Raw genomic sequence first — 27,320 nt, forward strand, 5'->3', positions numbered from 1 at the left:
GCAACATGTGGCAAACTGACCTGAACCTCAACAGCTCACGGGAGGTAATATCTATTCGTGGGGATGAGCTGTTACTGTCTGGAGCAGAGCCTTGTAGCCAGGGCTAACAGCGCCTGTCAGGAGAAATTGGTAGAACGAAATAATGGTAGCAAAGTGCCTGATGACAAAAATTGACTAGCCTGCCGCATGCCCTTCGCATAGGCTCTGTGGATCTGTGTTCGTTTACACACTGAGAGATCGCCGTGGGTCTATGTTAAAAAATCACCTCAGTCTTGTCAAATGGGGTACTGATTATTGGTCAGAGGTCAGTGAGAAAGGAAGCTCAAAGATGATCGGCCATAGGGGGCCTCGTAAGCTCCTTGCTTGGTACGGAATTCGTTACGACCATGTTCATGTTTTGGAGGATGAGAGCCTCGACTTCTACCGGGTTTTATGCAGCTTACCGTTCAACAGGCGAACCTGGTCCAGAGGGTTCTAGTTTCACGTCGTGCATAAGGCAAGCTAGAAGAACCACGGGGACTGTATTTTCACCCTTAGCTTAGGTTAGGGTAGCAACCTTTGAATTTCAAGTTTTGAAGTAAGAAAAGGCTTGTATCACACTGGCAGACATAAAATCTAGATACATCCCCTCACGATCGGCAAGGTGTGCTGGGATGGTTTCTCAGGAGGTTCCTCTCGCATGGCAATTAGTTATCATCTTTGAGAGCCTACATGCGGCCCTACACATGAATTTGAAAGAGGTTGAAATTGAGTATGTGTCGGGTTCTCTACTTCAGCTACACTGGAGGGATTCATAACTGAATTTCGTGACGAATGAGCTGTAAGTGTGTGCTCTGTACTTGAAGTGTCCCCTACACATTCTTACGACGTCATGATCTTTACGTGGGGGCAGACTCTCAAAAGCCAAGCCGTCGGTAAGAGAAAATGGAGGTTAGTGAGGCACTGTTTATCTTAGGGTTCACTGCCATTAGGTATGCTGTGATTGATAATTAGTAGCCTAATCGATGCCGTCTGTCTGGATCGGGGTAAACATTTGCCAGCCGAGCTGATTGTGATACAAACTAAAGAGAGGCCGGTGAGACATTAGTAGCCTTACTGGTATCGATGCCATTAAATATAAGCCGCCTGATTTACGTCCCATGTTGAGCAATCCTCTTCCCCAAAACTTGACCACCCCTTCCCGAGTTTCCAGATCTGCTGTCTTGCGAGACCCGACCGTATCGAAACGTCACGCATGCTGCTCTTCTACCGCCGATGAGCAGTTCGTCTTCAACATGATCTCGGTACTTTCTTGATCCTTTAAGCGATCATGATGACGAACGCTGCAGAACTGGTAGCTCGGGAAGAAGAACTACAGAGAAAGTCAAGCTATGAAGAACAAGAGAGACTGGCACAGGAGAATCACCATAGGTACATCGGAAGAGACACGTTCATCGAACTTACCTTAATGTATATTCTGATTACGCTCGGTAGTTCTAAATATCTCCCAAAACTATACTTCACAGACAAGTTCCACAATGCAGGAAGCTCTGCTTCGGAACTTGTTCTGAAGGCGCTTGAAGACGATCTCGATCCCAACACGCTTTGGATCTATGAGGATATTGGCAAACACTTGAGAACTGCTCTGGTGTTTCCTCGTGTTGGCATTGCCATCCGATCTGAGAATGAAGAATACAGTGTATCATACAAAGATGGATATGATTCGATCGTCCGGCGCCAACATGTTACGGAGTTCAAAACAGGTCGAGTGGTTATTGTCTGAGGACTATATTTAGCGATCCTTCTACATTGGGGCCATCTTTCTCTGTGCATGTGTATAGTCCATTTGACATCGTTCAACTGAAACTCGATTGATATTCTCCCACTTATCTCCAAAAGCTTCAATCATATCTCTGCGAGCCAACCGGAAGTTCCTGTTCAGGTATTAACCCTGTTCATTCAACACCGGCGATGTTCTTGACAGAATGAAGGGACTCATTACTACGCAACGAAACCTCCCTTTCTGTCAAACATGATGAAGGACACGACGCATATTTGATTGCGCCTGAGGCTCAATACATGAATAGTTCCATCCTGCCCTTACACTTTTCAAGACGCCGTATTGTAGACGTGTAATTGTCAACGGATGGCTGATTCCGGTCAGCAATTGCAGCGGGGCCCAGGACATAGGTGGAGTCCGGATGTACCTTCGGTGTGTTTTTATTACCATTATTCCAAAACAGAAAATTATTATGAGTCATCTAGACATGAGTATTGTGAACGATTTGTGGAGTCAAAAGCCGTACCCAACTCAAAGCTCCAGCTCATCAGGCCGAGGCGGCGCTCCAATCGTTAACCCCCGCTCCGAGGGAGGTTCCTTGACACATCGGCGTTGTGGCAGAGTGGTCTAATGCGCAAGACTAGAAATCTTGTTCCTTCGGGAGCGTCTGTTCGAATCAGGCCAACGTCGAATACTTTTGCCTCTTGGGTCGGTGAGTAAGCTTCCCCGTCATTTTCACTGGGCCCAAAGTCTCATCGTTGTTGAACTTCCCGACGGCGAAATGTCCACATTGTGTGTTTTCTCAGCCGGGTAGAAAGTGGAAACTTGACTTTCATTTCTCCCGCTTTTTGTCACCCAATACTTTCACACCGAGACCGAAGGCTTCTTACCTAAGCAGTTGAACCGCTGTAACCTCTCGACATCACTTTTATATAATAACAAAGACAGACCGCAATTCCTCTTGGACACCTGCAATCGTAACAGTCGATCTAGTCAGCCTTGTAGCGGTGCATTGGTTGTCACTAGAGGGGTTTGGTTTCAACGTCACAGACCGTGGAATGGAGCTGGCGTCGCTATTGCAAGCTTTTATAAACCAGTATTAACTACTACTATCATGCTCATAGAAAGGCACGGGTCAATGCCGTGGTTTATCTACTATACTCAGAGAGCCACCATGGGCCCCCTACTTTTCTGGCAATACGAGTAGGATACTAGGCCAGGGGAGACTAGACATTGTCAGTCAATGGACAGAACCTTATTCGAACCAAGCGTACATTCCAAAGAGAAATATGCAAAGGTCACGAGCAATCTTTCCATGCTGCTTCCAGCTATAGTCATTGAGCCATCATGTTTCCGGAAGGCAGAATGAAGCGGTCGACTAGCCCCCAAGTGCCCAACTACAACTTGGCTTCGGCGTCCTTCATGGAGATCGCAACTTCGCAAGTACGTTGGTTGATATATATGCTCGTTTGTCCCACACCTGACAGCTCGCCCCTAATCGTCGCTCATTATGCGGTGGTCACTGCCGGCTGGTCTCGAGTCTACGATCCAAGACATGACTTCCCATGACTCTCGAGACCGACACGGCGGTTTCATGAAGCGTCCTCTGCATCCGGACAGGAGGGATGAACGATTGGGACAGGTTCGTCTGCAACACAGAACCCCCCCCCCCCCGCTTTGTATCGTGCTCTCCCGGGCCGCACGCTGACCCGACACACCTGTTGAAGATCCGGAAGAGGACTGGCGGGGAATGTGAATGAACGACTTGCCTGCCAACCTAAGCGATCGATCGAATCATCTGAGACCAGCAAAACTCCTCTTTCCACACGCGCGCCCACCAATGGCTCTTCTGAGCCGATAACTCTGTCAACTAACCCCACGCTTTCTCCGGACCGTCTGTCTACCCTTTCTTTTTCGTTCGTCCGTACGCGTTTCTGGGACCCGTCGTGCTGGGCCTCGGGTTGCCGACGCGGGCCGCCAAATCGGGATGTGTGACTGGCTAACCACCTCCTCCCCCCACCTGATCCTTGAGACGGCTTGCTCTCTTACACCAACTCAATGCATTTCGCAAGGCTGCGAACCGATGTGGCTGTCATCATAACTTCAACTTGGCTCCCTATCTCCTCCAGACAAAGCTGGGACGAAATGACAGACAGGGATATCTCAGTTCAAGAGAAGCATCTCGCAGTTGGTACATTGCGTGCCAGCTTACTTCACTCCCGAGCAATCACCCCCGGGCCGATCAACCCCAGACCGTCGCCGGGCGCTAGATATCCCCCCTCATCCTTATCTCCCCGACCTGCAATATTAGTTAGTCCTAGTCAGCTCGGCTGCGGAACGAAACCGACTCGCCCAGTCTCCCAGATTCCTACTAAGAAAAGGAGACTCAGGGCTCGTCGCCATACCATCTCTGGAGTCGTTCCCTCCAACCCAGTCAGCCTGGACTCTCACGCCTGTCCAGCTATTTTGTCAAAGCAAGAGAACGTAAAGGGGGCGGGAAGAATGAACAAGAGGGAGAAAAAGCTGAATAGGATCTCGTGAAAAAAAAAAAAAAAACCGATAAAGACCCCAATGCATCCCTGCATTCTTCGCGACAACGGCCATGGACGCCACCCATTTCCCCCGTCGCCGTGCCCCCTCCTCCGCCTGAGGGACAAACATGGCTCTTTTAGCCTATGCGCTTCAGCTATTTATACCCCAGGCCTGGCCCTTTGTTCCTATCGCTCGTGTATGTCGCGACCGTTTCCACGTGGCGGCGGTCCCCCTTTGTCGGGTGAGTTTTCAGACGCTACACAATCCGCCATTCTACGGTCATTGTCTACATTGATGGGGATTCCCCCCTCCCATCCCCCTAAGGATAAAGGGGCCCGGTACGCGTCTCTATATCATGCACATCGTGCACCGGTCCTCCAAGGCCCTTCGCCCCGTCCAAATCAACTGGCCTCCTGCTCCCCCCCTCTTGAGCCTCTTTCACCGTAGCTGGCGACATCCACAATGCTCACCTCAACATTCCTCCTCGCCTTGGCCGGTGTCGGCCCCTTCACTCCTACCCTCGCCGCCGCCGCCGATGAAGACGCGCCCCAGAAGCCCCTGAACCCCGACGCCGCGAACCCATCCCCACCGCGGCCCTCCGTCCCGCTCCTCCCCGGTGCTGGGTCCCACATCCTCGCCTTCGGCACCGTCGCCGCGTCCTCCTCCACCGTTTTCTGCTCGCCCTTCGAGAAGGTGTGCGACGGCAAGTGCATCCCTATATCGGGGGCCTGCTGCGACACCGGCCGCGGCGGCTACTGCGAGGAGGGCAACTACTGCCTCGCCGGCGGTTGCTGCAAGACCGGCAAGACGTGCTCAGGCCCGCCGCAGGGGTGCGGCGCCGGTAAGGTGCTCTGCAACGGCCTCTGCATCCCCGTCGGCACCGTGTGCTGCCCGTCGGGCGGGTACTGCGCCGCCGGGGAGACGTGCGCGGCGGACGAGGCCTGCGTCAAGTCCTCCGGCGGCGGGGGTGACGATGGACAGTGCGAGGCCGGCAAGGTGGTCTGCGGGAGCGGATGCATGCCGGCCGGCGAGGTATGCTGCTCAACGTACTACTGCAACGCCGGGGAGACGTGTGCGGCGAACGGCAAGTGCAACACGGGCGGCGGTAGCGGTGGCGGTGGTGGCGGCAACGGCGGCGGTGGCTCCAAGTCCCAGTGCGAGACAGGACAGGCGCCGTGCGGTGCCGGGTGCATGCCCAAGGGCGTGGTGTGCTGCGAGACGTTTTACTGCTTCGAGGGGCAGACGTGCGCGGCGAACCGCAAATGCCGGAACCCCAGCGGCGGGGACGGCGGGGAGAACAACGGGTCCGTGACGTCGTCCAGCCCGCGGCTGATCCGGACGACGACGACGACGACGGCGCGTCCCGTGTCCACGACGGCGTTTGCGAACGAGCCGGAGCCGATAACGACGACGACGACCACAACGACGACGTCAAAAGAAGGGGACGATGATGTCTCAACTTCGACTTCGGCCGTCTTTACCCGGACGGCGTCCACGGAGGCCACAACGCCCACGACGGGGACTGGGCAGACGACAGGGTTGGCGGCGCCGAGCACTCCCGCCAATGGAGGCGCCGGGCGCGTTGCGAGGAATATCGAAGGCGCGATCCTTGTGATGGGCCTGTTCGCAGCAGCGCCGCTGGTCGTCTGAGGGTAGATGTCGTCAGCGTGGAAAAAATAGCTTGGGGATCACGATCGACGAGCACAAGATACCAAAGGGCGTTTTTGTTAGAAAGAGATCAATATAACCTGTCGTCGTTCATCTATAATCTGAATGCGTAATGTTCATTCCCGGACTACCTTGAATACGCTTCCCAACGCCCGAATGATCCTTTTTGCCAAACTCCAAACTTTTTCTTGCCTGTGATGTAAACCTCAAAAATGACCCGATGCCATGCGTATGTGATGCTGACTACTGCCGAGCAATGCTGCCTGCATCCCCGTGATACAAGTTTCGTGAGTATCCTATAGATACCTGGGCCTCATCCACTCGACGTTGCGGAGACCCAGGTTGAGCCCGTTGCTGGCCCACCACCTGCGCACCTGCTCCTGGTCACCGATGCTATCCTCCAACGCTTCTTCAATGTCGCACGTCCTGTACTCGACGCGCTGCTTCCGCCCCTCCATGCCTTCGAGCTCGCCGTATGCGAACTTGCGCCACCATTCCAGTACGCCAATGTGCTGGTGGATGGTTGGCTGGACGAGCACCTCGCCGTCAAATGCAAGCTTGTCATCGCCCTTCAGTTTCCGCCAGAGCTCAAGGACACCGACCTGACCCCAGCGCGAGGCAATCTTAGCTACGCCGTCCCCGTGGGCGACGGGGATGCCGGACGCCATCCACCATCGGAGGACATCCACCTGGCCATGCTGAGCGGCCCACAAGAGCGACTTGCCGGGCCTCAGCACAATGGTGTCATCCTGAGCGGCGGCGTCACGCCACCACTCGAGCACGAGGAGGTGGCCCTTGCCGCTGGCCTGCTCAAGCGCTGCTTCGGTGAAGCGGAGCGGCAGACCGGAACGGCGCCACCACCAGTCGAGAACCTGGACGTAGCCGTTCTTGGATGCGCCGTCGAGGGATTCGGCATCGTAGCACTGTTGATGGCGGCCGCGGAAGTACCGACTCTCCTTCCAGTAGTCGAGGACATCGGGGCGGCCGAAGTAGGCGGATGCTTTGGTCGGGAGGACTTTGCCGTCAAAGGCCTGAAAGAGGTCGGGTCGGTTGGCTTCCATCCAGGTGAGCACTTCAATGAGCGAGAAGCGGATGAGAAGTTTGATGACGAGGGCTGGGAGTTCGTGGAAGGTTGGTGGGGACTGGAGGAGCTTTTTGCAGATGGAAGTCGAGTCGCAGGTGAGAACAAGCCATTCGAGCTCGTGCTCGTAGACCTTGAGCGGGTTGTTGGGGTCCCTGGGCTGCAGCTTCCAAGGATGCGGCATGGGCAGGTTGGTGAAGATGCCCAAGGCCTGGGCGAGTTCCCAGTCGCCGGCGTAGTCGAGAATGATGGTCCAGATCTCGGGCGGCAGGTTCGAGTAGACTCGCGGGTCGCCCGAGGCGAGGTAACCGAGGTGCGTGACGACGTCGACGTCGCGGCCTAGCCCGAGCAGGTCGGCCTGGTTTTTGATGATACCAAGCACGTCGTTGAAGCCGTTCCAGTTGACGATTCGCTTCGGGTTCTTGTGGGAGCCGTCGTAGTGCCACAGGATGGGCGACATGGCGCGAATCCACGGCCACTTGCTGTTGATCTTGTTGAGCTGTCTCTTGGTGGTGGGGTTCTCCCACATATGGGTGCTCATGCCGGGAACAAGCAGTATCTTCTTGGCCGTGTCCCAGCCTCTCAGAACCTCGAGGAGGAAGGTGTCGGCGATGCCGACCATCATCTTGGCCATGTTATCGGCGTCGATGGGGGCGAGGACGAGCAGGTCGGCCCACTCAACCAGCTCAAAGGCCTGCTGGCGGTAGAATTCGACATCGTCGACGTCGGCCTCGGAGCCTGCACGCGAGGGGCCGAGTGGAAGGGTCATGGAGCGATTCTGCATGGTGATGACGGTCTGGCTGAGGCGGGGGACTGCGTCATCAACGATGGCGCGCATCTCAATAGCGGAGCTTTTGGAGAGGCGGACGACGAGGGTCTGGGCCCATGATATGTCGCGAGGGCCGTTGGCGGCGACCAGCAGGTGTAGTTTCCGATCGCGAGGCTTGAAGTGGAGGGACGAGGAAGAGGAGGCGCTCCGCGTTATGCGCAACGGTAAGGGATCGGGGGGATCCATTGACGCATGCTCTGGTGGCGGTCGAAAGGGGAGATGGCGAGGGTCGGGGCCGTTTCGAGGACGGCGGGTTCGTACGGGCTGTTTGAGGTCGTGTCGATATCAGACAGATCAAAAAGTGGCAGGAGTCGGAGTAGCGGTAGGTTGTTAGATCCAAAGGCTGGATTGGGCAGAGACGATTTCGAGATTGTTCGGGTCGGTCGCTAGAAGAGAGATGGTGAAGGAAGTCGCTCAGCAGATGGCGGTGGTGAAGGAAGAAGGAGGTCGTAAAGACAAGAAAGCGGGTGCGATGGTGATGGTGGAAAGACTATACTATACGTATTGGATCGAATCTCAGTGGTGATGCAGAACGGGTTTGTCGGCCGTCAGTGGCGGTAGTGTGTTTGTGATGTTTGCGGACTGGGTAGTTTGCGGTGTGTGCAGTGCAGCAGCGACGGGCCAATAATTTCCGGGAGGTGCATCCGCAAGGCCTTGCGGGATAGGTACGTGCGGTAGTCGGTCAAATATTGGGTTAGGAAGCCAGGTCGGCCAGTAGGAAGGGTTGCGGGCGACGGCGGGAAGAAAACGACATGGATCTGGGCCGCAACATGTGGCATCACCATGACATGGGGGATCGAGTTCCTTAATTCCACCTTTGGGTTCGACGTGTGCGTGGGACCGTGCTGGTCGTCGGTGGCCGGGAACAAGCAAGGGATAAAGGTAGGGCTGGACGCTGGATGCTAGACGCTAGACGAATGGACGTGTTGCGGTGGCAGACAAGGGTCGTTCCTCGGGCGTGGCAGAGGGGAGAAATGACACTCGTCGTGTCGTCGAGTCGAGTCGTGGAAGTCAAGCCGAGACGAGACGTAGCAGACAATGGAGAACCGGAAGGAACAGGACGAAGGAGTGGGGAAAAGTGCTGCAGGGGGTAGGGCAAAGGGAAGGGACGTTGGCAGAAGGGGCGATACGAATGTACAATGTAGGTAGTATCTAGTGTAGAATGCCCAATGGGCGTGGGATGTACCTGGAAGCGAAGATACTTTGCTAAGGTAGCTACCTACGATGTACCTACGCACTACGCACTTGCCTGCCCAAGGTGCTTAGGTACAGACAGTAAGTGCCCAACGGCAAATCTCCAGTGCCCTCCCTTGCCTTGTGCTTGGCCACGCTGCGCTTCGCTGTTCTGTTCTATACGCCTCACTGCTATCAGTTACCGCCTATATATCCATGTTGTAGTACTCCGTAATCATACTGCACACTACTGAGTATATGCTGGATTTGCAGCGGTTGCATGATTGGAAATGCAGATATGATAACCGAGAGAAAGGTCAGACGCTGCCGCCAATCAAACCGTGGATGCTGGTCCAGCGGACGCTTCATTACCTAATCACCCCCGCCTTCTGCGTGTGTGGTTCCCGCTCTGTCTGCGCCCGCTACGTCACCACCGCTCTTTCCGTGTGAGACAGACACACGACACACGAGGAAGGAGGTGCGGCCCAATCCTTTTTTTTTTTTTGCTGCTGCTTGGACACGTACCTCAGCTCAATCTGCGCCTTCCTTCCCCCTGGATCTGGATGAAGAAGGAGCAAAAAGACACCGCCATCCGGAACATTCCCTCCTTTCCAGCTAAACCAAATATCCCACATCATCACCACCACCATCACCACCTTTACCCGTCTCACATCTCGCATCATCACCTCACTAAACCCCTTGACACTCTGCCTCTTCATCATATCGCCATCGTCATACACGCCGTGGGGCTGTCATCCTCCAACACCGCCAGCACATCCTTGCTTGCCTTACGGCACACCCGCAAGATGCTGTGTGTAATGCGTCGTCTCAACATCAACGCCAAGCAACTCCGTCCAGCCCCCTTCTCGACTCGGATTGCGCTAAGTTTGACGCGTCTCGGTCTCCACCCCGCAGGGGGTCCTCCGTGTCATCGGCACCGGATCCCGCCGGCACGGCTACCACCTACCACGCTACATATCCCTACCTAATTGTGAACTCGTCTCGACTCGCCCTCGTCCCTTACAGTGTAGGTAGTACCGGCAGGAGGTCGTCATGCGAGACCCCGGTCACTCCTTACCACAACGACAGGGGGAGATGAGCCTTACATACCTACAGTACCAGGTCAAAAGTCTGGCGACACAAATAAGGGTCACATTATGCTTGCCTCACATAAACCAGGGCTAAACAGTCCGGTTAATGTTATTATGATAATGCTGTGTAACTCTCTTATGAGTATGGGTCGCACGGTGGGATCCTAGTTGCTTGATTGGTTGCCCTTATTGGTGTCGCCAGACTTATGACCTGGTACTGTACTACAGTAATAAATACTGACCCGTCCAGATAAGCTCGGCTGACATAAGCCACTAACTACCACGACAACAGCCATGGCCAGTTTTCAATTTCTGCATAGCTGTCCCCGAGGACGTCATTCCACTGTCGTTTCTTTGCCGCCTTCTCTTGCTACTCTTCGGTTCTCTCTTTGCAGCGTCCTTGCAGCTCTCAGCATACTACCCGCTCGGATACGTTATGGGACTGATCTCACACGATCGACTTGAAGTGGGGCGAGTAATGTTGCAAAGCCTTACACCCATATACAGATAACCAAAGATCTCGGCATATATTTGAGCTAGATCCTCGTGAGTACTTGGAACACAATCTGTGATGCTCCTCCATCTTCCGGCTCTCTCTACTAGCTATGGTCAGTCGTGATAAGGTTGAAACTCATCCAGGATTATATGCCAAAGGTGAAGCCCTTGGTACTGACGAAGTCGTTTAGCTATAGACTTTTGATGCTCGAATGCTACCGACGCTAGCAGCGCCGATACGGTTGTCTCACAATCCACCTATTTCTTTGCAAGGCCCAGCTCCCCAACACCTCCCTTCCCAACCCAGGAGAATCTGACCACTTCTCAATAGAGGAATTGCCATTTGGCCAACGACGCCTGGAAATGAAATTGTTTCCTAGCATCTCGTAGTAAAACTCGAGACGACTGACTGCGAAAGACAGTGCTGTGTCACCTTCAAAGCTATGGTTTATCGTTGCATTCATTGCATTGAACGCCCAGTAAAACCTGGCAAGTCTTGTCTCCAGTCTCCAAGCAAATCTTTGACGGATTTCTACTGCGCAGCGGACCTTCCCAGCTGATGATCCGGATCAGCTCCTGTTCGTAGCAGATCCTGGATCGCGATGTCATCTCCTCGGAAAGCAAAAAGCATAAGAGGTGTAAATCTATTGTCACTCAAAACATTCGGGCTCGCGATGGCGCCCAATCGTCTTGAGTCATCCGCCGCAAGCGAGATGCAGTGGAGCTCAATTCTGTTTCATCGAGGACATTTGGGTCCGCCCCATTCTTGGTCAGGTCGACTACGAATCCCCAGTCTATCGTAGGGCGTTCAACGGCCATTTGCAAAACAGTTTTGCCATTGTGTAAGATTGCGTTGATGTGTGGAATTCGGTTCACCAAAAACATCAATAAGCTTTTGTTCCCGGTCAATCCGTCATCTTCAATCAAGTTGTCGTCGCCGAGCATCTTCGATATCGTGAAAAGGGCGATGGTCTCTAGTGAAGCTCTCGCAGAGTGCGTATCCGTAAACAGATTGTATTCTACTTCCACGTCTGAATGAATTTCTGCGTATTCCAGAAGAGTCTTTAAAGCCGATGGCTTATTGTCGCCCTTGAAGTACAAACTGCACGCAGGAGGAAGAACACCCAATTTCGCTTCCGAAGGCTCTTCTCAAGGGGTTTAAACTCAGAATCGAAGGACGTGAAAAGAATAGTTTGTAGCTGACTGCAAAGAGACTTTAACTTTTAAACGTAAGTAACAACTTTCTTGTAAATGTCGACCTTTACGATTGTGTACTTGCACATCCAGATTTGAATTTGACGACGTTGAGGGTAGAGCAGTGCAAAGTCTTGGCGCAACGACATGGACCATCCAATTCTGAGAAGCATGGCTGGAACTTTGTCGAAATAAAATAGATAACCTAGGGAAAGCTGCTGTGAATCCAGAATTAGTTCCTCCAAAACGGGACGTGTTTGATGGCTTATTCCCAGCGTGCAATACCGGATCGAAAGTAACCCCCGTTTGCTTCAAGAAATAAATTACCATATATGACTTGGAAGTCAATGGCGGATGCTTAAAATTTGAGCTCCCGCTCTCTCTGCGGTGGAAATGAGGGGCTTACGAAGCTATTGTGCTGACAAGGCTGCGGCTGAGGCGAACACTGAACGCGATTAGGCCATCGATTGGGTCGACAAGGCACACACGCATGCCAAGAGTGGTTGGAAGCCGAAGACATGGAACAAGGGTTGAATCGAGTCACGTAGTTCACTGGACTCCTGGAGTATTTCCTGAAGACTGATCTGCTGCTGAGAATGGTGATATGTGACAAGGCAGACTGTGATCCATCATTCCTCTGCTGATCACAGCGAAGAGCACACGTAATCTAACCTCTTTTTCCAACGTAAAATGCCTTGAATGAATAAATGAATATTAAATTATTTCAGAAAATAAATTCAAGCGTTGTAATTATAGAGTAGTAGAAAATTCACAAACGCCATGTTCTGTGCGAGTCTAGTGATGTTGGACCCTGTATCCATGGCACCGCGCTGACTACCAATGAGGAATCAGTCATCAGAATCTTTGCTGTCGCTCTTCTCAACCCAATTCTGGGCTCTGGATGCAAATTTGGAGATCATCAACAGCAACACCCCGGCCGACAAAGCCGATAGAGCAGCTAAGCCGTCACAGTCAGCACGCGGTGCGAATATCAGCATAGAGGAACAGAGGGACGCTTACTTATCGTGAATGACCATCCTACGCCTATGGCATCAATCATTGGTACGACGCCACCGATGCTACCAGCGCCAAACATGTACTGAATGACATACTTACCGCTGATAACGGCTGTTCTGTGTTCGGGAAGCGCCTCTGTAGGAGTGAGGTTTAGATGGCTGGCCATAGAAAATGCAGGCATATACAAAGAAAGGAAGACTTACCAGCAGAGTACGTATTAAGACCACTGAAAGACCACATAAGCCCAAGGCCCTGGATGAAGGAGCTTACGACTGGCAGCGCCACTCCACCAACTTCTTTTTGCAAGCTCCACCCAAATATCAGTGTGCCGGCTGGAAGAACGATAAAGACGGCTGGGAGGCTGCTGTTCAACCTGTCTTGTGGAAGCCGGAGGCCGTTTCGCTTGCGAATATACCGTTTCACGGTATAGTCAGATACTCGGCCACCGATGGTACTGCCCACCAAGAGGCCTGCGCCCGGGGCCAAGTAAAACAGACCACTGATGAGGGGGGAAGTGAGGTTGAAGCGCGGGTTGATGACACGCCTGATCGAGCCAAGTAAGCCGTACTGGTTGAAGCCCAGAAGTCCACACGCAAAGTTCTACGCATTGGATCAGAATATGTGTAAGTCATTGATCGAAGCGGACATCGAAGAAGGCAACATACGGCGGCGAGGACATTGGGGTATCTGAACTGGCGGAAAACCCCCATCGGGTTGAAAGCACGGCAAAGTTCACCTAGGGATCGCACAGGGGTCTTTTCTGCAGCCTGGTGCTTAGCTAGCTCGCTAGCTTTCGGCACGAAGAAGAACGCCATGATCAGACCGAGAAACGCCATTCCCGCTTGGACGCCGTAGATCACCCTCCACGAAGTGAAGTTTACAATTACACCTCCAGTCAGTGGAGCTAGCTCATGTTAGATAGATGCAGAATCCATTTACAAGTTGCCACTCACCTAGTGTGTTTGCTACAACGCAGCTGCCCAAGAAGAAGCCGACAGCGGTTCCGCGAGTTGTCTTTCCAAATTGTCAGAGATGTCTCAGACATTACGCTCGGAGGCCCGACTTACGGGATCAAAAATATCGACCAGAATCGTCTGCCCTGCGACAAGGAAGAACGGACCCGTCGTCCCCCCAATGATCCAGGTCGCCGTGTAACAGGCAAAGTTGTTGGACACCGCCGAGCCAATCGAGCATAGGGTCAACAGAGTGTTGGCAACCAGATACGTCGTCCTTCGGCCAAGGATGTCGGTCATTGGCAGCCAGATCAGCGCGGACATGGCCATGGCTACGAAGACACCGGCGTTGGCTGTGGTGATGGCATGCGTTGATATGCCAAAGTCAGCAGCGACTTCGTTCGTCGCCGACAAGATGGAGCTTCCGGAGAAGATGACGGGCAGGGCCATCCAGCAGACGACGAAGAGTGTAACCCACTTACGCCATGTGGGCATCTCCATCACCACATCGTCAATGGCGGCAGGCCGCAGAGGGGCAGGAGCAACCGGAACGGGGCCGGAGGATGGATCGGCAATCATGAACTGAGGGACGTTGGCTGTATGTGCTTGGGCCGGGGTTTCGGCGCTCGGCGAACCCATCTTGGAGTCTCTTGGATTGAACAGAGATGAAGAGAAGCTAGTTTCTACGCTGTACCATTTTCAAACCGGACCGTGACCCGGGAGGTTCCCCGGGTGTTTATAGTCGCGGGAGCTCCGCCGTTCGGAAGCATCCTTCGAGAGGCGAAATTTCTTCCATTATTCCAGTCTTCTCCTGTGACTCAAATGTTTCGTTGAGTGGACCATGCATGACACCTTTCGTCAAGACCGGCCCGGGTCTGTGACGGGATCGCGACTGATATGCAATTTCAGTGGTTGATAACTCGAAGAACTAGTCGGCAACTCCACAAGACGCCGACTTGGGAACATGGCCGGTTATTCATTCCCCACTAGTGGGGGAAAGGAGGTCTGTGGGGTTGAATCGTGACGAATATGCTCGGCAGGATTCACATGATGCCGATAATGTGGGGAGATTACCAATCTTCTCTCGACTTGATTGATAAGCACCTACAGCCCGAGCCGGCATTCAGATTGAACATCATGGCATCCGAAGGAGATATATCTAGTTCGGAAGACAGGGGCCCATTGCGACCCGCTCCGACATCTTCCAAGAGTACGAGCCGTCCGAGGATCAAACCAACAGCGTAGGTACCATCCTCTCTGCGCCCCATTAATGTCTCATGATTGATGTTCACAACTGTTTGCGCCAGATGCCGTCGATGTCATTCCAGAAAGGTGAAATGCTCCGGGGAACAGCCCTGCAAAAACTGTCAGCAAGTGAGCAAGGGCGCAGAATGCACATATCCTCGAAGAAACCGCATGGTCAAAGTCAGCCAACGGTCAGCCTTACTTAATACTTGTTACTTCAGAACGTCCCAAGCCTGGTCGCTAAGAGAAACCCACGCTTAGGTACATTGATGATCTCATCGCCGAAAACCAGCGTTTGAAGAACACCAGTAATGCGGCCACACAATCTCGCGCAGATGCCCTTCTTCCAGAAATCACAGTGGCGCCCGTCATGGAGACGACGGACAACGCCGTTGCCATCCCGCCTCCTTCGCTCGATGAACGTCCCTGGTTCTTCGACATGAACATCCCGCATACCCCGATCCTCATCGGCAATGAGCTGAAAGTGGCAGTAAGACTTGTTCCTCTTTCCTCTGATTGGTCCTAGCTCCGCTCTGAGGTGTTATCTGATTTGTCTGTAGTGCAGTGCCTTCGCCATAAATAGATCGACGTGGGCGAGTAGCAGTTCGGTAGCACACAATAGATGAATGGTCGGCATCTAATGCATTAGTCTACATGTACGCACAGCAAGGGTATAACCGCCATAGCTTGAGCTCGAATGCGATGCAGAGGTCCTTTCGACCTTGTTGTCTCCTTTATCGCTAGCATACCTGCACCCACGGTACACCATGATGACCGCTTTAGGCTTCCAAACTCACTACTGAGGTTGTCTGGTGTTTTTTGCGCACCTCGAAATAGAGTGAACTTCAGTGAGACGAGCCTGCCCTGCGCTCCCTTGATCGGGGACTATTGCTTGATGCGGCTGCTCTTGCCTCCCACAAAACCTCACAACATCAAACCAGCAGGACCGACTGCACCTCCATCCCCCAGGACACATCCTGCCGCGCCGCTCCTGCCGCCCCCCTTCACTGTGCATGCTACCGTGTGAGGCTCAGTGGTGGAATGGTTCTCAAGCTCTGATATGTAGCTATTGTGAAAGTCGTAGTTCGATCCTCCGTGTATGGATATAGCAAATATGTTTTGCTCCCAGACACACGTGTGAGTGACCGTGCAAAATCCAGATAACTATAGAGGTAAATGCGGTGAAACTTTTGGTACCCTTTGCACCTTTGTAGCTCTCAAGGTGGGAAAGCTTGGAAGAAAAAAAGAAGGGATCGAAAGTTATAAAAAAGAAGAACCCCTCATCTGAGGAAGTCCTGGTCCCTCAGTTTGATATGGTCTTAGCACATTGGAGCGAAGCTCCTGGCTCAGGGGTGAAAAGCAATTTTCGTGTCATCATTGGGACTGTGTTGGAATCTTTCGACACATTTTTACAATATAAAGGGATGGTGCCTAGGACGGGAGGCAGGTGAGCAGGCGATGCTGCTGACCTTGCTTGAGGGAAGGAGGGGTGGGCCTCTTCTTGCTCATGTCGAAGTGATTGTTATTACGTCGAGGAAGCTACGTTCTTGCTGCATGGAGATGCGTCGGAAAGTCCCTGCCCACACTCCTTTGAAGCAAGCTCCGTCGCTACATGTCTGCTCCATGGTAGACCTACGGGAGCAGTGATGAAAAGCAAGCGGGAACAGTGATGAGAAGACAATCACGGAGCCGTTTCCCCTCGGGGGGGAATCTTAAGACTTCTAGGATTTCATATCTGAGTTCTCTTGATCTGGCCCACAGTTCCGCAGCTCCAGATCATGCGTTTCCAATGGAACAATTTCCCTCGCTCTGTTGACATCCCTCCAGACGTAGTCCGTCGTTGTTGATTCGTATTTCCATTTTAGGAGTTCTCTGCGGCCCAGATTTGGAACAATGTCAAAAGGAGATGGCGAATGAGAGGGTGTAAGGCGTGCTTGCCTACAAAATACCTACTTGAGCAAGCCTTCCCCGGGGATCGTCCCGAATTCCAGAGGACTCTCACCGAGCAGGACCAACTCATGATGATGATGATGATGATGATATTGTTTAACGCCTAACAAGTCTATCTAGGTAGCACAAGGCGCCTACGCAACCTATCTTCTATTACTAGCCCAGGATCCCTCTGCCAAGGGGTCATGGGCGAAACAACGTCCCCCCGTGACCCGGCCCAAGGGAAACCTAAGGCAAGAAAGGTCAACGTTGAGACATGGAACTCCAGTATTCCAACGGCCGACCTGTCGACGGATCTCAGACCGATAGACGACGGAATGTGAACTATGGAATTATTCTTGGACGACTTTAGATGCAGAAATATGCAGCTGTCTGTTCGATCACACGTGCCATCTGATATCTGGCAGAAATACGAACTGGTTCAAAATGCGAGACCTTAGAAGCTAATGATTTGTCCGGGCCGCCAACCCTTTAAAATTTAGCAAATGGCGTCGACTTAACACGGTTAATGGCACCTGACCATATGCATTCGTCTCTAGGGGCACCAAGTATCCCGAGATTTGAAGTACTAGCTCTGTACGGGGAAGTGCTCTTCGAGAAACCTCTGTCTGCACTGGCTGCCTACATTCTGCCTCGGCTCTCGAGCTTCATCCCAACCTCCCCCGCTAATGCTGCAATGTCAGTTTGCGCTAGAAGCCTGCCGCTATTCCATTCTGTTACCTATTCTGCAGCCTGCTAGACAGCTTGAACTGCCGCTGCGGAGATGCTTAAGCCTATGGCACCTTTGAAGTGAGCCTTTGTCTGTCTTGTAGCCCCTAGCGCTGCTACTGCGCCGGTAATGATAGTCTCGTAGAGCGGAAGGCCTTGCGTCTTCTTAGAACCCCCGATTACGAACCTAAAGACGACCGTGTGGGTTATGTATGCTGGTTGGAAGTGCGAGTGTGCAGTTACAGTATGGTTGGAGAGGAATACTCACTCAGCTCAGGGAAGAAACCACCCATCATATTTATGGCTTCCGAGTTCCCCGCGGTGCGATAAATGGTCTTCCTAGTTTCCAGCCCCTTTTGATGCCAGTTGGCTTCGGAAAGAAAAGGTCTGAACCGAATCGACTCTTGTTAGTTCCACCATGGCTTAGCCACGTGAGATGCTGCATTAGCAATTGGGAGGTTTTGTGATAGTCTAGATATGAATTCCCAGTGAGAATGTAGAGGATTGAATCGAAATGAAGTCGAAAGAGAATGGAAGAGGAACCAAAGGTGAGAGTAAAAAAGAGATATTCAGGGGTTGGGCGCTTAAGTACGAGGATGTATTTTCAGTCACCGAAGTTCTGTTATCTGTACACGGGTTACGAAACATGTAGACGCACTAACAAGTCGCCAACATCAACAATTGCTCACCCCCCCGCTCACCATACCCCAGCTTCCTCGGAATTCAACCTCATTAAAAGCAGCAGTAATTAGGTGAGCAACTGGGTGAGAAGATTCCGCTTAAGTAGCGTAGTGTGTCGCCACCTTTGACTGTTTTTTCACACAGTATCTCTTCTCGGCAGCCACCGTGCTCGCCGCCTCCAGCCTCCTGAATGGAAAGGAAAGCCACAACGACAGGGAGCAGTTCGAGGAGGCCGCCCAATTCCTCTCGCAGCTGAAGGATAACGGCAACTACGCAGCAGAAGAGTTCTGTCAGCACATTGATGCCATGAAGAGGACCATGGCAGCGGCCCAGGCCCGTCGGGGAGGCTACGCCACTGAAGGAGATACGTCGACCGCCACGCCTTCTACCATGCCCTCTTTCACCGATACGGTGACCCTTGGTCAGCCTTTCCAGACGCAACACACGACGGCTGGCATGGCGCTTAACGAACCATCCCTTCAGGAGCCCTTGGCTCAGCCACTTCTGGATTTGCAGTTTATCGATGCCTCGATTCACAACGATGGTGCACAAGGGCTCTACTGGCCGGATTTCAGTCCGGAATCTTGGACAGCTGATACATGGGCACCGACTTAAGCTGGACTTTTCCTTGTCATTCAATCACGGGTGCAATCTAGTATTAAATAGTTAAGGAACATTCCCTGAATCCTTCAATAATCTCCCAGATGCCTCCACTTTCGCATGTTGGGTGTTGGGCGCTTCCTACAACACTGGATTACGCCTACCAAAACTTGAAAGGAACGCCCAACCTTCTCGCAGCGTTCGGTGTCGGAGAACTGGAAGCCGTCAGGGTCGAAGCGCCGGACCCTGTCTCTGTCGCCGCACCGGTTTCTGTTCCGAGTGTCTCGGTAGATGTCGCCGTGACAGTGGTCGACCCCGTCACCGACGCCGTGACGGTGGCAGTTCCACTTCCGGTACCGCCGCAAGATTCCTCTCCCGGGATGATGGTGTAGCTGGTGCTGCATCCGACGCGGGCACAGGGATTTCTGCATGGAATAGAGACATATTCCGTCAGCACCGGGGTAGGGCAGCCGCAGGACTGCGTCAGAGTGGACACTGTGAGGCACTGCGGCACCGGGCAAGTGGCGCAGCTTTCCGTCACCTCCGTGACGGTCGGGCAGGCAGAGCCTGTGCCGTCCGTCTCAACCGGAAGGGTAACCGATGCGGTCAAGTCGATCGGGAGTATCGAGTATAGATCCGACGTGCTTTGGGCAGCAATTGGCCCCGCGCTGGTCTCGTTAGTGACATACCCACTCGGCGTGATTGATAGATTCATACATGAAGACAATGGCTGAGAACTGCTTGGTAAACTTCATTGTGATCGATGACTTTCGGCTCGAGGATTGTGCAACAAGATATCGAGAGTTTGAACAGGTGACTGAGAGAACAAGTTTGACATCTAGGAAAGAGGGCGCCTTTTGTGTTCTTGCTCTGTGGCAGGTGACACCGCCGGTGATCTCCTCTTCTCAAGGCCTTGGTACTCATTCGTTCGGTCCATCGGTGTACGAGTTCAAACCACCATCCTCTTTCGGCGTTGGGGTCTTGGCTTGCAGGGGTGAAGTTGCGGAGATCCCGTGTTGACTGGCCACCGACCTCTTTGGTTTTTGACCAATTACAGTAAGTTCTCGGGGACCTTCACCGTTTGACCACACACGGTAGAGCAGCCAGCCAACTGTAAAAGGGACCGCCTTGGCAACGTACCTTAGTCAGGTTTATAGCACCTTACTGTCTCACAAGATACTCTTGACCTGTATGGGTAAGGTCAAACTTTGGTAGCCAATGGGGTGGATAGACACCTGGATAGCTCCATGGTATTGTGTTTTCTCCTACAAACCTTCTATTGTGCTGAGTATTGGGCACAATAATTATACTGTGCTTTTTAGACTGTGTTGAGAGTATTATTATTGTGTACCTGTGCGACCTCAAAAGGCACCGCGGATTATGTATCATAGTTTCACCACCGCTGTTTGTGCAAGGAAATCTTTGACGGCGGAAAAGTCTCACTGCTGTGAGACAGTGTTTGTCGTATCCCAATCGCAGCAGCTGTAGCAGCACACGGGTTTTTATGCTAGTTAAGTACCTTCTGGTCAAAAAGTCCTTATGCCAACTGAACAGCACCCAGTACCTGTGCTACACTGGTGGGCCAGAGGCAACCATATTTATTTATGCATTTTTGGACACAAACGGCCCGCTTTATGTGCCTTCAACGTCGCTAGACACTCTCGGTGACTGATACAGCTACATGACGCCCTGCTGGCGTCTATTGGTGACTTTTTCCCGTGATGAGCTTCTGTTCTGTGTCCAAGTCTCCTCGTAGCTCGGCGCGCGAGCCTCAATTGCAAAGTACTCCGAAGTCTGCGGCACGCCGTCGATGTCCAGCGTACCGGCCGCGACCATGATAGCCAAGCCGCTTGATTTTCTTGCGTCTTGCCCAATGTAAGGACATCCTAGAAGGTCTGCTGGACTTGAGACTCACGAATTCGCTCACTGCCAACTTTCTGACATCTAATTTTGGGCTACGGAAGTGACTGGGACGCGGGTCAAGAGCCTAGCATTCTACTATCTCTGGGGCTCTCGGCTTTCCGGCTTCGGTCCGTCCCTCCGCCAATTACCAAGGATCTTGGCTCACGAGAGCTACCAGCAGACGCGCGATATGATGAACTTTCTCCATATCCTGGCACAAGCGCGGCAGCGCCAGTTGCCAAGATCCTGATTAGGACCTCGGAACAAAACTCTTGTGGTTGGCGCGCTAGGGAACCATCGACATCCGTCCCTTGGCTCTTGGAGCCTGGGCTTGGTGCTGCGCGCGCCTTCTCATGGACATATCACGTCGCCAAAGACATATTCTCAGGAGAGGGATCAGAGGCTCGCATAGAAGGATGAAACTTTTCTGTGAAACTGTCAGGAGTCTCAATATGAACCTTTCCCACTGGCAATCTGAGCCATAGGCCTGTTCCAGAGTTGACTTTTCACTTACTATAAGTATTACTTCTTGAGTCATATGTCAACTTGGATTGATAATTCCGAGCGGCTACGGCTTGTCTCGATGATGCCAAATACAACTCGTTCACGACTCCAGTGTGAAAAGTCTGCAGAACCTATTTCTCGGTCTTTTTGCTCTCAAGCTACACGGTTAGGACTTTGACCCAACGGGTCTTCAACCATGGAAACCAGGAGTTTGTTAGCGTTACTGATTCTCAACTTTGGGACGCGAGTGGCCAACCAAGCTATATAGATCCTAAATGAGCGGTTTTCATGAGACTGAACGATGTGAAGAAATACTTGTATCGAGAGCCGTCCATTGGTTTCCGTACCTGAAATTCACCCAAGTCTTAAAACCAATAGTATTTCGCTTACAATTTGAAGGACAACCTAGTATTACTGGTAAACAAGGGTTATTAATGTTTCGGTGACTACGAATCCACAATTAACATACGGTCAAGACTGCTAGACCCGAGTCAAGTATATAGTATTCAAGAAGTAGCAGGATTCATCGGTGAAGCTTAATAAAAAATCACATCAATACCTTATACAGGACGACGGTTCCCCCAGAAACAGGTCGCAACGCGTTAATTTTGTTGATTTCATAATAGAGGCCAGAATTGCGCTATAACTTTCTTCTCATAACGCCATTCAGGTGTTACAGCTATGTGGCAGTATTAGGAATTAATCTTACACTATACTGTCGAATCTATAGTGTTATAGCTTTATTGATCTATCTAGTCGTTGTAAAGGGCATATTGTGAGCATACACGCTTCGTTATGGAGTCTGGCGTATTGAGACGTCCGAAGGCCATATCCAACATGACTCGATCGCCGTCGAGATGTGTTCGAAGGCTCGACCACTTTTCTACTTGACTTCACGGGCGCTTGGGTTCATGACACATTTCAACAGTTGTCTGATACCTTGGTACGCCATTTAGTCACTGAGATATCCTGAGGATAGACTAGTGGGCTTGCTTCAGCTGCCTCGATAGCGTCGGTTCAAAATTTCCGTGGGTACATACATGTAGCTTGTAACGTTAACCTACCTAGATACCCACCGTTTTAAACTGGACACACAATCCTTGAGCGGTGTTACATGATTCCCGAGGAAAGACTTTTACCTAAATACATACATTGCATAATTTAGATATACAATTATTGTCCTTTGCAGGAAATCACAGTATAGGTGTACCGTCGATCTTGGTGCCATTTCACCTGTCCAGCTTTCGTGTCGCCGCCACTAATAATGTGTCAAGATTCCACTTGGCGGTCTTTGGAAAATTGATCGTCAAGTGTGTTTCCCCCCATTCCTAATGCGGCCCATAGTTACTGAATCCCGTTTCACGAACGTCCCTTTCTCCTATAAGAAATACCTTTAACTACGGAGGAATGCTTGAATGTCGATCGTTATTCATTCTAAAAAGCATCAGCACCAGCGACCCGGAGCCGGGTTCTGTCAAGCTGCTTTCAAGGACCCACGCCCGGGTAAATGGGTATGGCCACAACGGAAACTTTTCGTCCAAAATCTTCCATTCAAGACGTCTGCCCACTTGGCTTCGTCGGTGGCCCAAAGCGAAAACCAATCTATTAAACAGTATGCATCTGTTTCAGAAGCGCAGTGTAATGGGTAACTCTCCCTACTTAGGACTCGGAAGTTTGGTGTAGCTGTCTAAACCCGGAATATAGTCCCATCATGATTAGTGATATAAACAACGACTTAGACAGGCCAAGTATTGTCATCGGGCAGACTAGTAGACGTGCATCTGCAACCCTGTTCGGGTTCGGCCTGTCCCGTGCACTTGTTTAGTTTGCGTCGACAGATCCTGGGTAGATTTCCGCCAAAAGCCGCTGCACTTTAACAGCATGGAATAATGAAGCTAAGGGCCTGCTTCAGCTGCTCAGACTACTACCATGGGTCCACACTTCATGCTGTCATACTGTCTCGAGCTCCGGCGCTAGACGCGCTAGCTAGCCGCCAACTTCAGCTAGGAGAGAACCAGTGACAGGGCCGTCTCCCGAAGCAGCATACCGGAGGTCACAGTGAAACCAAGCGTGTTCTTTTCAACGTTACGTCAAGCATAGCAGTGTCGATCATTAGGTATCCGCCAAGACATTTAGATCCTTCGTTAGGAATCGGTTGGGGTTCGTCTTCGCCCCACTACCAAGAATTCAGCAGGAAGAGACCGTCAAGGGATTTCCTATTTAGGATTCAAAATTCTTGACCTTAAGCATGGCTTGTCTTAGGTTACGGGGGTTTCTGACCTTAGCCAATCTGATTCTCATAACGGCCGTGACTGGAGGATATGCTACAGGTAATGTTTCCTTCATCCGGTGCGTAATTGGGAGCATCCTATGCCCTAAAATGGCAATGATATCACACCTTTGCTTATGTATACCGTATCCACTGGGTAAACTGACAAACCGCTAGTACGCGCGCTAACGGTAAGAGATATCGCAGCAGCTGAAAGAGGGCTAGCTTGCTGGCAGAAACCTTCGTCAGATACTGCACAGGTTAGTTGTGTACGTCAGCAGCAGTTGAGGGCTAAGCAAAAGGTTGACCGCTTTCTATAAATGGCTTAGTTATGCCGACAGCTGCTAGACTATTTGCCGTTAGCCTGACTACTGGCGTTTTGTCAGTTTAGCTAGTGGATACGGTAGAGTTCTGAGCCCTCCAGAGCACGCTCAGGGTCCTGGAGTGTCGAAGACATTGTTGACGTTTGTCTTGGGTTCACGGCTCCGCAAGCCCCCGGCAGCCGATCCCACAAAGGTTGCTACTTCAGGACATAATATTCTCAATCTGGAGAGGGATTTTCTCTGAAGTCTCAAACACCTGATCTACTAAGGTGAACACCGGCGGGCCATGTCTTGATTCTCCGCTTCCCAAGACCATAGAATAACGCTTTATGCCTCTTTTGGGGCTATCAGCTACCCCTTGAGTCAAGTTACCAAGGGAAATCCGACAATGACTGGTACTCGCATAGATGAGAGAGTGGTGATCTTTTCTATCCTGGGAGCTTTGCGTCCCTTAGTTGAGAGACACTCTGGTGTCCATTGGCATGGAGGCTTTTGCAGCTTTATCTTGAAAGTAACATGATGTGGTGAGAGTAACAAAGTGCTTGAATTTTGCAATGGGCAAGGGATTCACCCTTCGGATCAGGATTCAGGTATAAAATGAGATCATCTCCCGCCTGTTTTCCAGACTCTATCCTTCATCATCACTTCACATCAATTCGCCTCCTCATCTACCTAGTCAAACCCTTTCAACCCTTTCAAACACCTCCTCTCTTAGCCTAATCGGTTCTCTCCCCCACTACGAAAATGCAATTCTCAATCTTCAAGCTTGCAGTTGCAGCTTTGGCTGTGTCTAGCGAGACTGTGCTAGGAGCCGTCGTAAAATCCCGGGCTGTTACGCCGGCTCAGATCGTCAGCAACATCCAGATGATCACGCAAAAGTCGCAGGCTCTTCAAGCCCCTGCACAGAGCATCACTATTATCAATGGGCCTCTGATTGTTATTGGACAGGGCCCCTTCCCGGTATTTAGGCCCTTTACTCTTTATCTTCGTCTGACACCTACCTAGGGTTTGCCACGCTTAATTTTGGACAGATACTAACAACCTCCCCTAACTAGCAAATTATTGCCGGTTTTACAGACATTGTTTCCACTGCTGCCACTGCCATAGCACAAATGCAAGGAACCTCGCCAGTTGGGGCTGGCGCTGATTCCGATGCCATCTTTAACGCCTTCCGCGAGTTCGTACGCGTTCACCAAGTCCTTCTCAACATCCTAATTGGCAAGGCTGGTCTATTCAATACCGTCCCCTTCATTGGGCAACCTGTGGCGGCTGTACTGAGGCAGATTGAGAATGTTGTTGACGTAAGTTACCCGGAAGATGGTCTAGATACCTAAACGATGTGATTAAGTGCTAACCTACTTGAATTGAAAGACCATTGCTTTTGCCCTGATTGATATGGTTCAGAGCCGGTCTGAGGATCTCCAAGCTGAGGCAAGAAACCTGGACATGACCCTTGAAAATGCCATCAACGCCTACAATGGCCTCAGCCTCAACTAAAATATCATACCACCAGTCGAAGAAAAAGTGAAAGGACTATCTTGATCTTCTGGTGGTGTCTTTTGAGCAGCCAGAACACCACAATCCGGATGAGCAAGTCAAACGTATCAAATCAGGTCTCGGACTAGAAACCATCTACTTGAGCTGCATTTGAGAAGTCCGAAGAACTAGAAATGGTCATAAGTTGCCGGCGTAGGAAGTCGTGAGGAAGGCCTGATCTGTGGGGTTATACTTCAAACATCTGCTTTTCGTTTACAAATAGTTTTGAGCCCGATCATCCGATTCAACATGCGGAATAAAATGCTGTTTTGCAAATATGAACTTGTGTTTACAAACTCTGCATTGATGTCGGCCAACGAACATAATTAATCACCAAACAGCGCAACACTAAGGCCAGAAATCTTACTACGCAGGATAATGATGGAACATAACATTTCACAATAATGTTTGTAAGGACAAGCAAGAAGGGGGTCACTCAAACATGTCTCGGTTGGTGTATTTGATTAAAAATCCCGGTGGAAATGCGACATTTTAATAAGCCGAGTTGCGCTATGCAGCCTCAGAGATACACCCTAACCCCCATAATGGAACTACCCCCGTGGCGATGAATCTAGACCAGTCGCTATAAACATTTATTTAGCAACTTGCGTCATAAGGAGACGTTAGTCATGTCCAAGTCCACTTGATGGTGTGAAGACAGCGGCTTGTGATACGGGGCTTGGATTGTCAGGAGTTACTCAAAGAAATACTGCCTAGAGTCCGCATATCTTAGTTCCTAGTTACAGTATGTTATCGGCCTTCTAGCCTTCTTCCAATAACAAGCAGGCGCACTCCAAATACTATTTCCTTCTGCCTTCCAATCATTTCTCACTAAATACTTCCCTGCTTAGACCGACGCATTTAGCGAGGATTTTGCTTGACTTTACCGATTTTCAGTAACATGATGTCGATTCAGGTAAGTCAGTGAAAAGTGGTAAGCAACATACATATACAATTCGGCTTGCTGAAAGTGTGAAATAATAATAGAGTTGGATAGTTAGTCTATGTTCCCACCCCGGCCTTCATCTACTCGTACATATCTTTACATACTCTCCCATCTACAAGCCCACGTCGGATATATGTATGGTTATCAGACTAACCACGTGGGTCATATTCTCCATTGAAGTAATCTCAATCGGACCAATCATTCAGGCAAATCGGGTCATTCAAAGCAAGTTTCTCAAAGCGGATTCAATGCATTAGTTCATGATTCGATGATTCAAGAACCCCGCTCCCGGAATCCCTAGTCCAAAGGCATACCTTTTGTAGGTGTAATCTGCCAAGAGATTGCTCTCATTCACCTTAGTTTTGCACAATTTGTGGCTGACTGAAGTGTCACTAATCAGCAGTAGGCTGTTATATCCAGAAGCAGTCAATCTATTTGACGGCAGGGGTCGGCTATGATCCAGTCTCGAACTGTTGAACGGGGAACCAGGCGGCGTTGGACTTAGCCAAACTTCAAAAAATGGAAGCCGAAGCAAACACTAGCTAGTCAAGAGACGCTTCTGCATGCGTAGCACAGGGGGTTAAGTCAGAAAGGAGAGCGACCCATGCAACAGATTTGGCCCTGTCTCTCGACCTGTGATTGTCTTCTCACGAATCACTTGAAGTTTCCCAATCAAGAATCGAAGGGGCGTGAGTTTATGCACCTCCAGTATTAGAAGCCTGCGAGCTTCATTCGCAAATTGCGGCGGGCTTCCCCATGACACGGAAAAAGAAGGAGCAGGCCGGACCCCCAAGTCCGACATCTCCTCCGAATGCTGGGATGCCGCTCCTTTTTGAGACTAGTCACCCGAATAAGCTCGAATCT

General features: G+C 51.3%; 9 protein-coding genes and 1 non-coding gene across 10 annotated transcripts; 6 read left to right on the top strand and 4 right to left on the bottom strand.

Annotated features, from left to right (window-relative positions):
* The first annotated feature begins 2,367 nt into the window (after nt 1–2,367).
* Nucleotides 2,368–2,449, top strand: LY79DRAFT_t151. The gene has a single exon. It is a non-coding gene; the product is annotated as a tRNA-Ser (tRNA).
* A 1,943-nt stretch (nt 2,450–4,392) lies between these two features.
* Nucleotides 4,393–6,015, top strand: LY79DRAFT_556333 (uncharacterized protein). The gene has a single exon (XM_060558006.1). The coding sequence runs from the start codon at nt 4,754–4,756 to the stop codon at nt 5,939–5,941; it is 1,188 nt and encodes a 395-aa protein (XP_060413337.1). The 5' UTR covers nt 4,393–4,753; the 3' UTR covers nt 5,942–6,015.
* A 240-nt stretch (nt 6,016–6,255) lies between these two features.
* LY79DRAFT_517035 (flavoprotein) lies at nt 6,256–8,055 on the bottom strand (the record flags this gene model as incomplete). The annotated part of the gene is made up of 1 exon (XM_060554884.1): nt 6,256–8,055. The coding sequence occupies one exon, from the start codon at nt 8,053–8,055 to the stop codon at nt 6,256–6,258; it is 1,800 nt and encodes a 599-aa protein (XP_060413338.1).
* Nucleotides 8,056–12,549: 4,494 nt separating this feature from the next.
* Nucleotides 12,550–14,808, bottom strand: LY79DRAFT_650329 (major facilitator superfamily transporter). Its single transcript, XM_060562535.1, has 6 exons — nt 13,907–14,808; nt 13,793–13,853; nt 13,505–13,743; nt 13,043–13,439; nt 12,843–12,974; nt 12,550–12,780 (listed from the first exon to the last, which is right to left on the bottom strand). Exons 1-6 carry the CDS (start codon nt 14,429–14,431, stop codon nt 12,671–12,673), a joined length of 1,464 nt encoding a protein of 487 aa, XP_060413339.1. The 5' UTR covers nt 14,432–14,808; the 3' UTR covers nt 12,550–12,670.
* LY79DRAFT_556342 (uncharacterized protein) lies at nt 14,801–15,822 on the top strand. The gene is made up of 3 exons (XM_060558007.1): nt 14,801–15,033; nt 15,100–15,228; nt 15,299–15,822. The coding sequence occupies exons 1-3, from the start codon at nt 14,822–14,824 to the stop codon at nt 15,561–15,563; spliced, it is 606 nt and encodes a 201-aa protein (XP_060413340.1). The 5' UTR covers nt 14,801–14,821; the 3' UTR covers nt 15,564–15,822.
* A 2,403-nt stretch (nt 15,823–18,225) lies between these two features.
* Nucleotides 18,226–19,063, top strand: LY79DRAFT_688536 (uncharacterized protein; the record flags this gene model as incomplete). Its single annotated transcript, XM_060564698.1, has 2 exons — nt 18,226–18,243; nt 18,521–19,063. The coding sequence occupies 2 exons, from the start codon at nt 18,226–18,228 to the stop codon at nt 18,989–18,991; spliced, it is 489 nt and encodes a 162-aa protein (XP_060413341.1). The 3' UTR covers nt 18,992–19,063.
* LY79DRAFT_556345 (uncharacterized protein) lies at nt 18,922–20,096 on the bottom strand. Its single transcript, XM_060558008.1, has 2 exons — nt 19,694–20,096; nt 18,922–19,644 (listed from the first exon to the last, which is right to left on the bottom strand). The coding sequence occupies exons 1-2, from the start codon at nt 19,729–19,731 to the stop codon at nt 19,137–19,139; spliced, it is 546 nt and encodes a 181-aa protein (XP_060413342.1). The 5' UTR covers nt 19,732–20,096; the 3' UTR covers nt 18,922–19,136.
* Nucleotides 20,097–20,629: 533 nt separating this feature from the next.
* On the bottom strand, nt 20,630–21,006 carry LY79DRAFT_556348 (uncharacterized protein). The gene is made up of 2 exons (XM_060558009.1): nt 20,941–21,006; nt 20,630–20,869 (listed from the first exon to the last, which is right to left on the bottom strand). Exon 2 carries the CDS (start codon nt 20,810–20,812, stop codon nt 20,654–20,656), a length of 159 nt encoding a protein of 52 aa, XP_060413343.1. The 5' UTR covers nt 20,813–20,869; nt 20,941–21,006; the 3' UTR covers nt 20,630–20,653.
* Nucleotides 21,007–23,630: 2,624 nt separating this feature from the next.
* LY79DRAFT_580427 (uncharacterized protein) lies at nt 23,631–24,218 on the top strand (the record flags this gene model as incomplete). Its single annotated transcript, XM_060560105.1, has 3 exons — nt 23,631–23,712; nt 23,829–23,911; nt 24,015–24,218. The coding sequence occupies 3 exons, from the start codon at nt 23,631–23,633 to the stop codon at nt 24,216–24,218; spliced, it is 369 nt and encodes a 122-aa protein (XP_060413344.1).
* Nucleotides 24,219–24,616: 398 nt separating this feature from the next.
* Nucleotides 24,617–25,788, top strand: LY79DRAFT_659948 (uncharacterized protein). The gene is made up of 3 exons (XM_060562758.1): nt 24,617–24,934; nt 25,030–25,275; nt 25,346–25,788. The coding sequence occupies exons 1-3, from the start codon at nt 24,719–24,721 to the stop codon at nt 25,469–25,471; spliced, it is 588 nt and encodes a 195-aa protein (XP_060413345.1). The 5' UTR covers nt 24,617–24,718; the 3' UTR covers nt 25,472–25,788.
* Nucleotides 25,789–27,320: the final 1,532 nt, after the last annotated feature.

Source organism: Colletotrichum navitas, assembly GCF_030913465.1.
Source record: "Colletotrichum navitas strain CBS 125086 chromosome Unknown LY79scaffold_36, whole genome shotgun sequence".
Lineage (NCBI taxonomy): Eukaryota > Fungi > Ascomycota > Sordariomycetes > Glomerellales > Glomerellaceae > Colletotrichum > Colletotrichum navitas.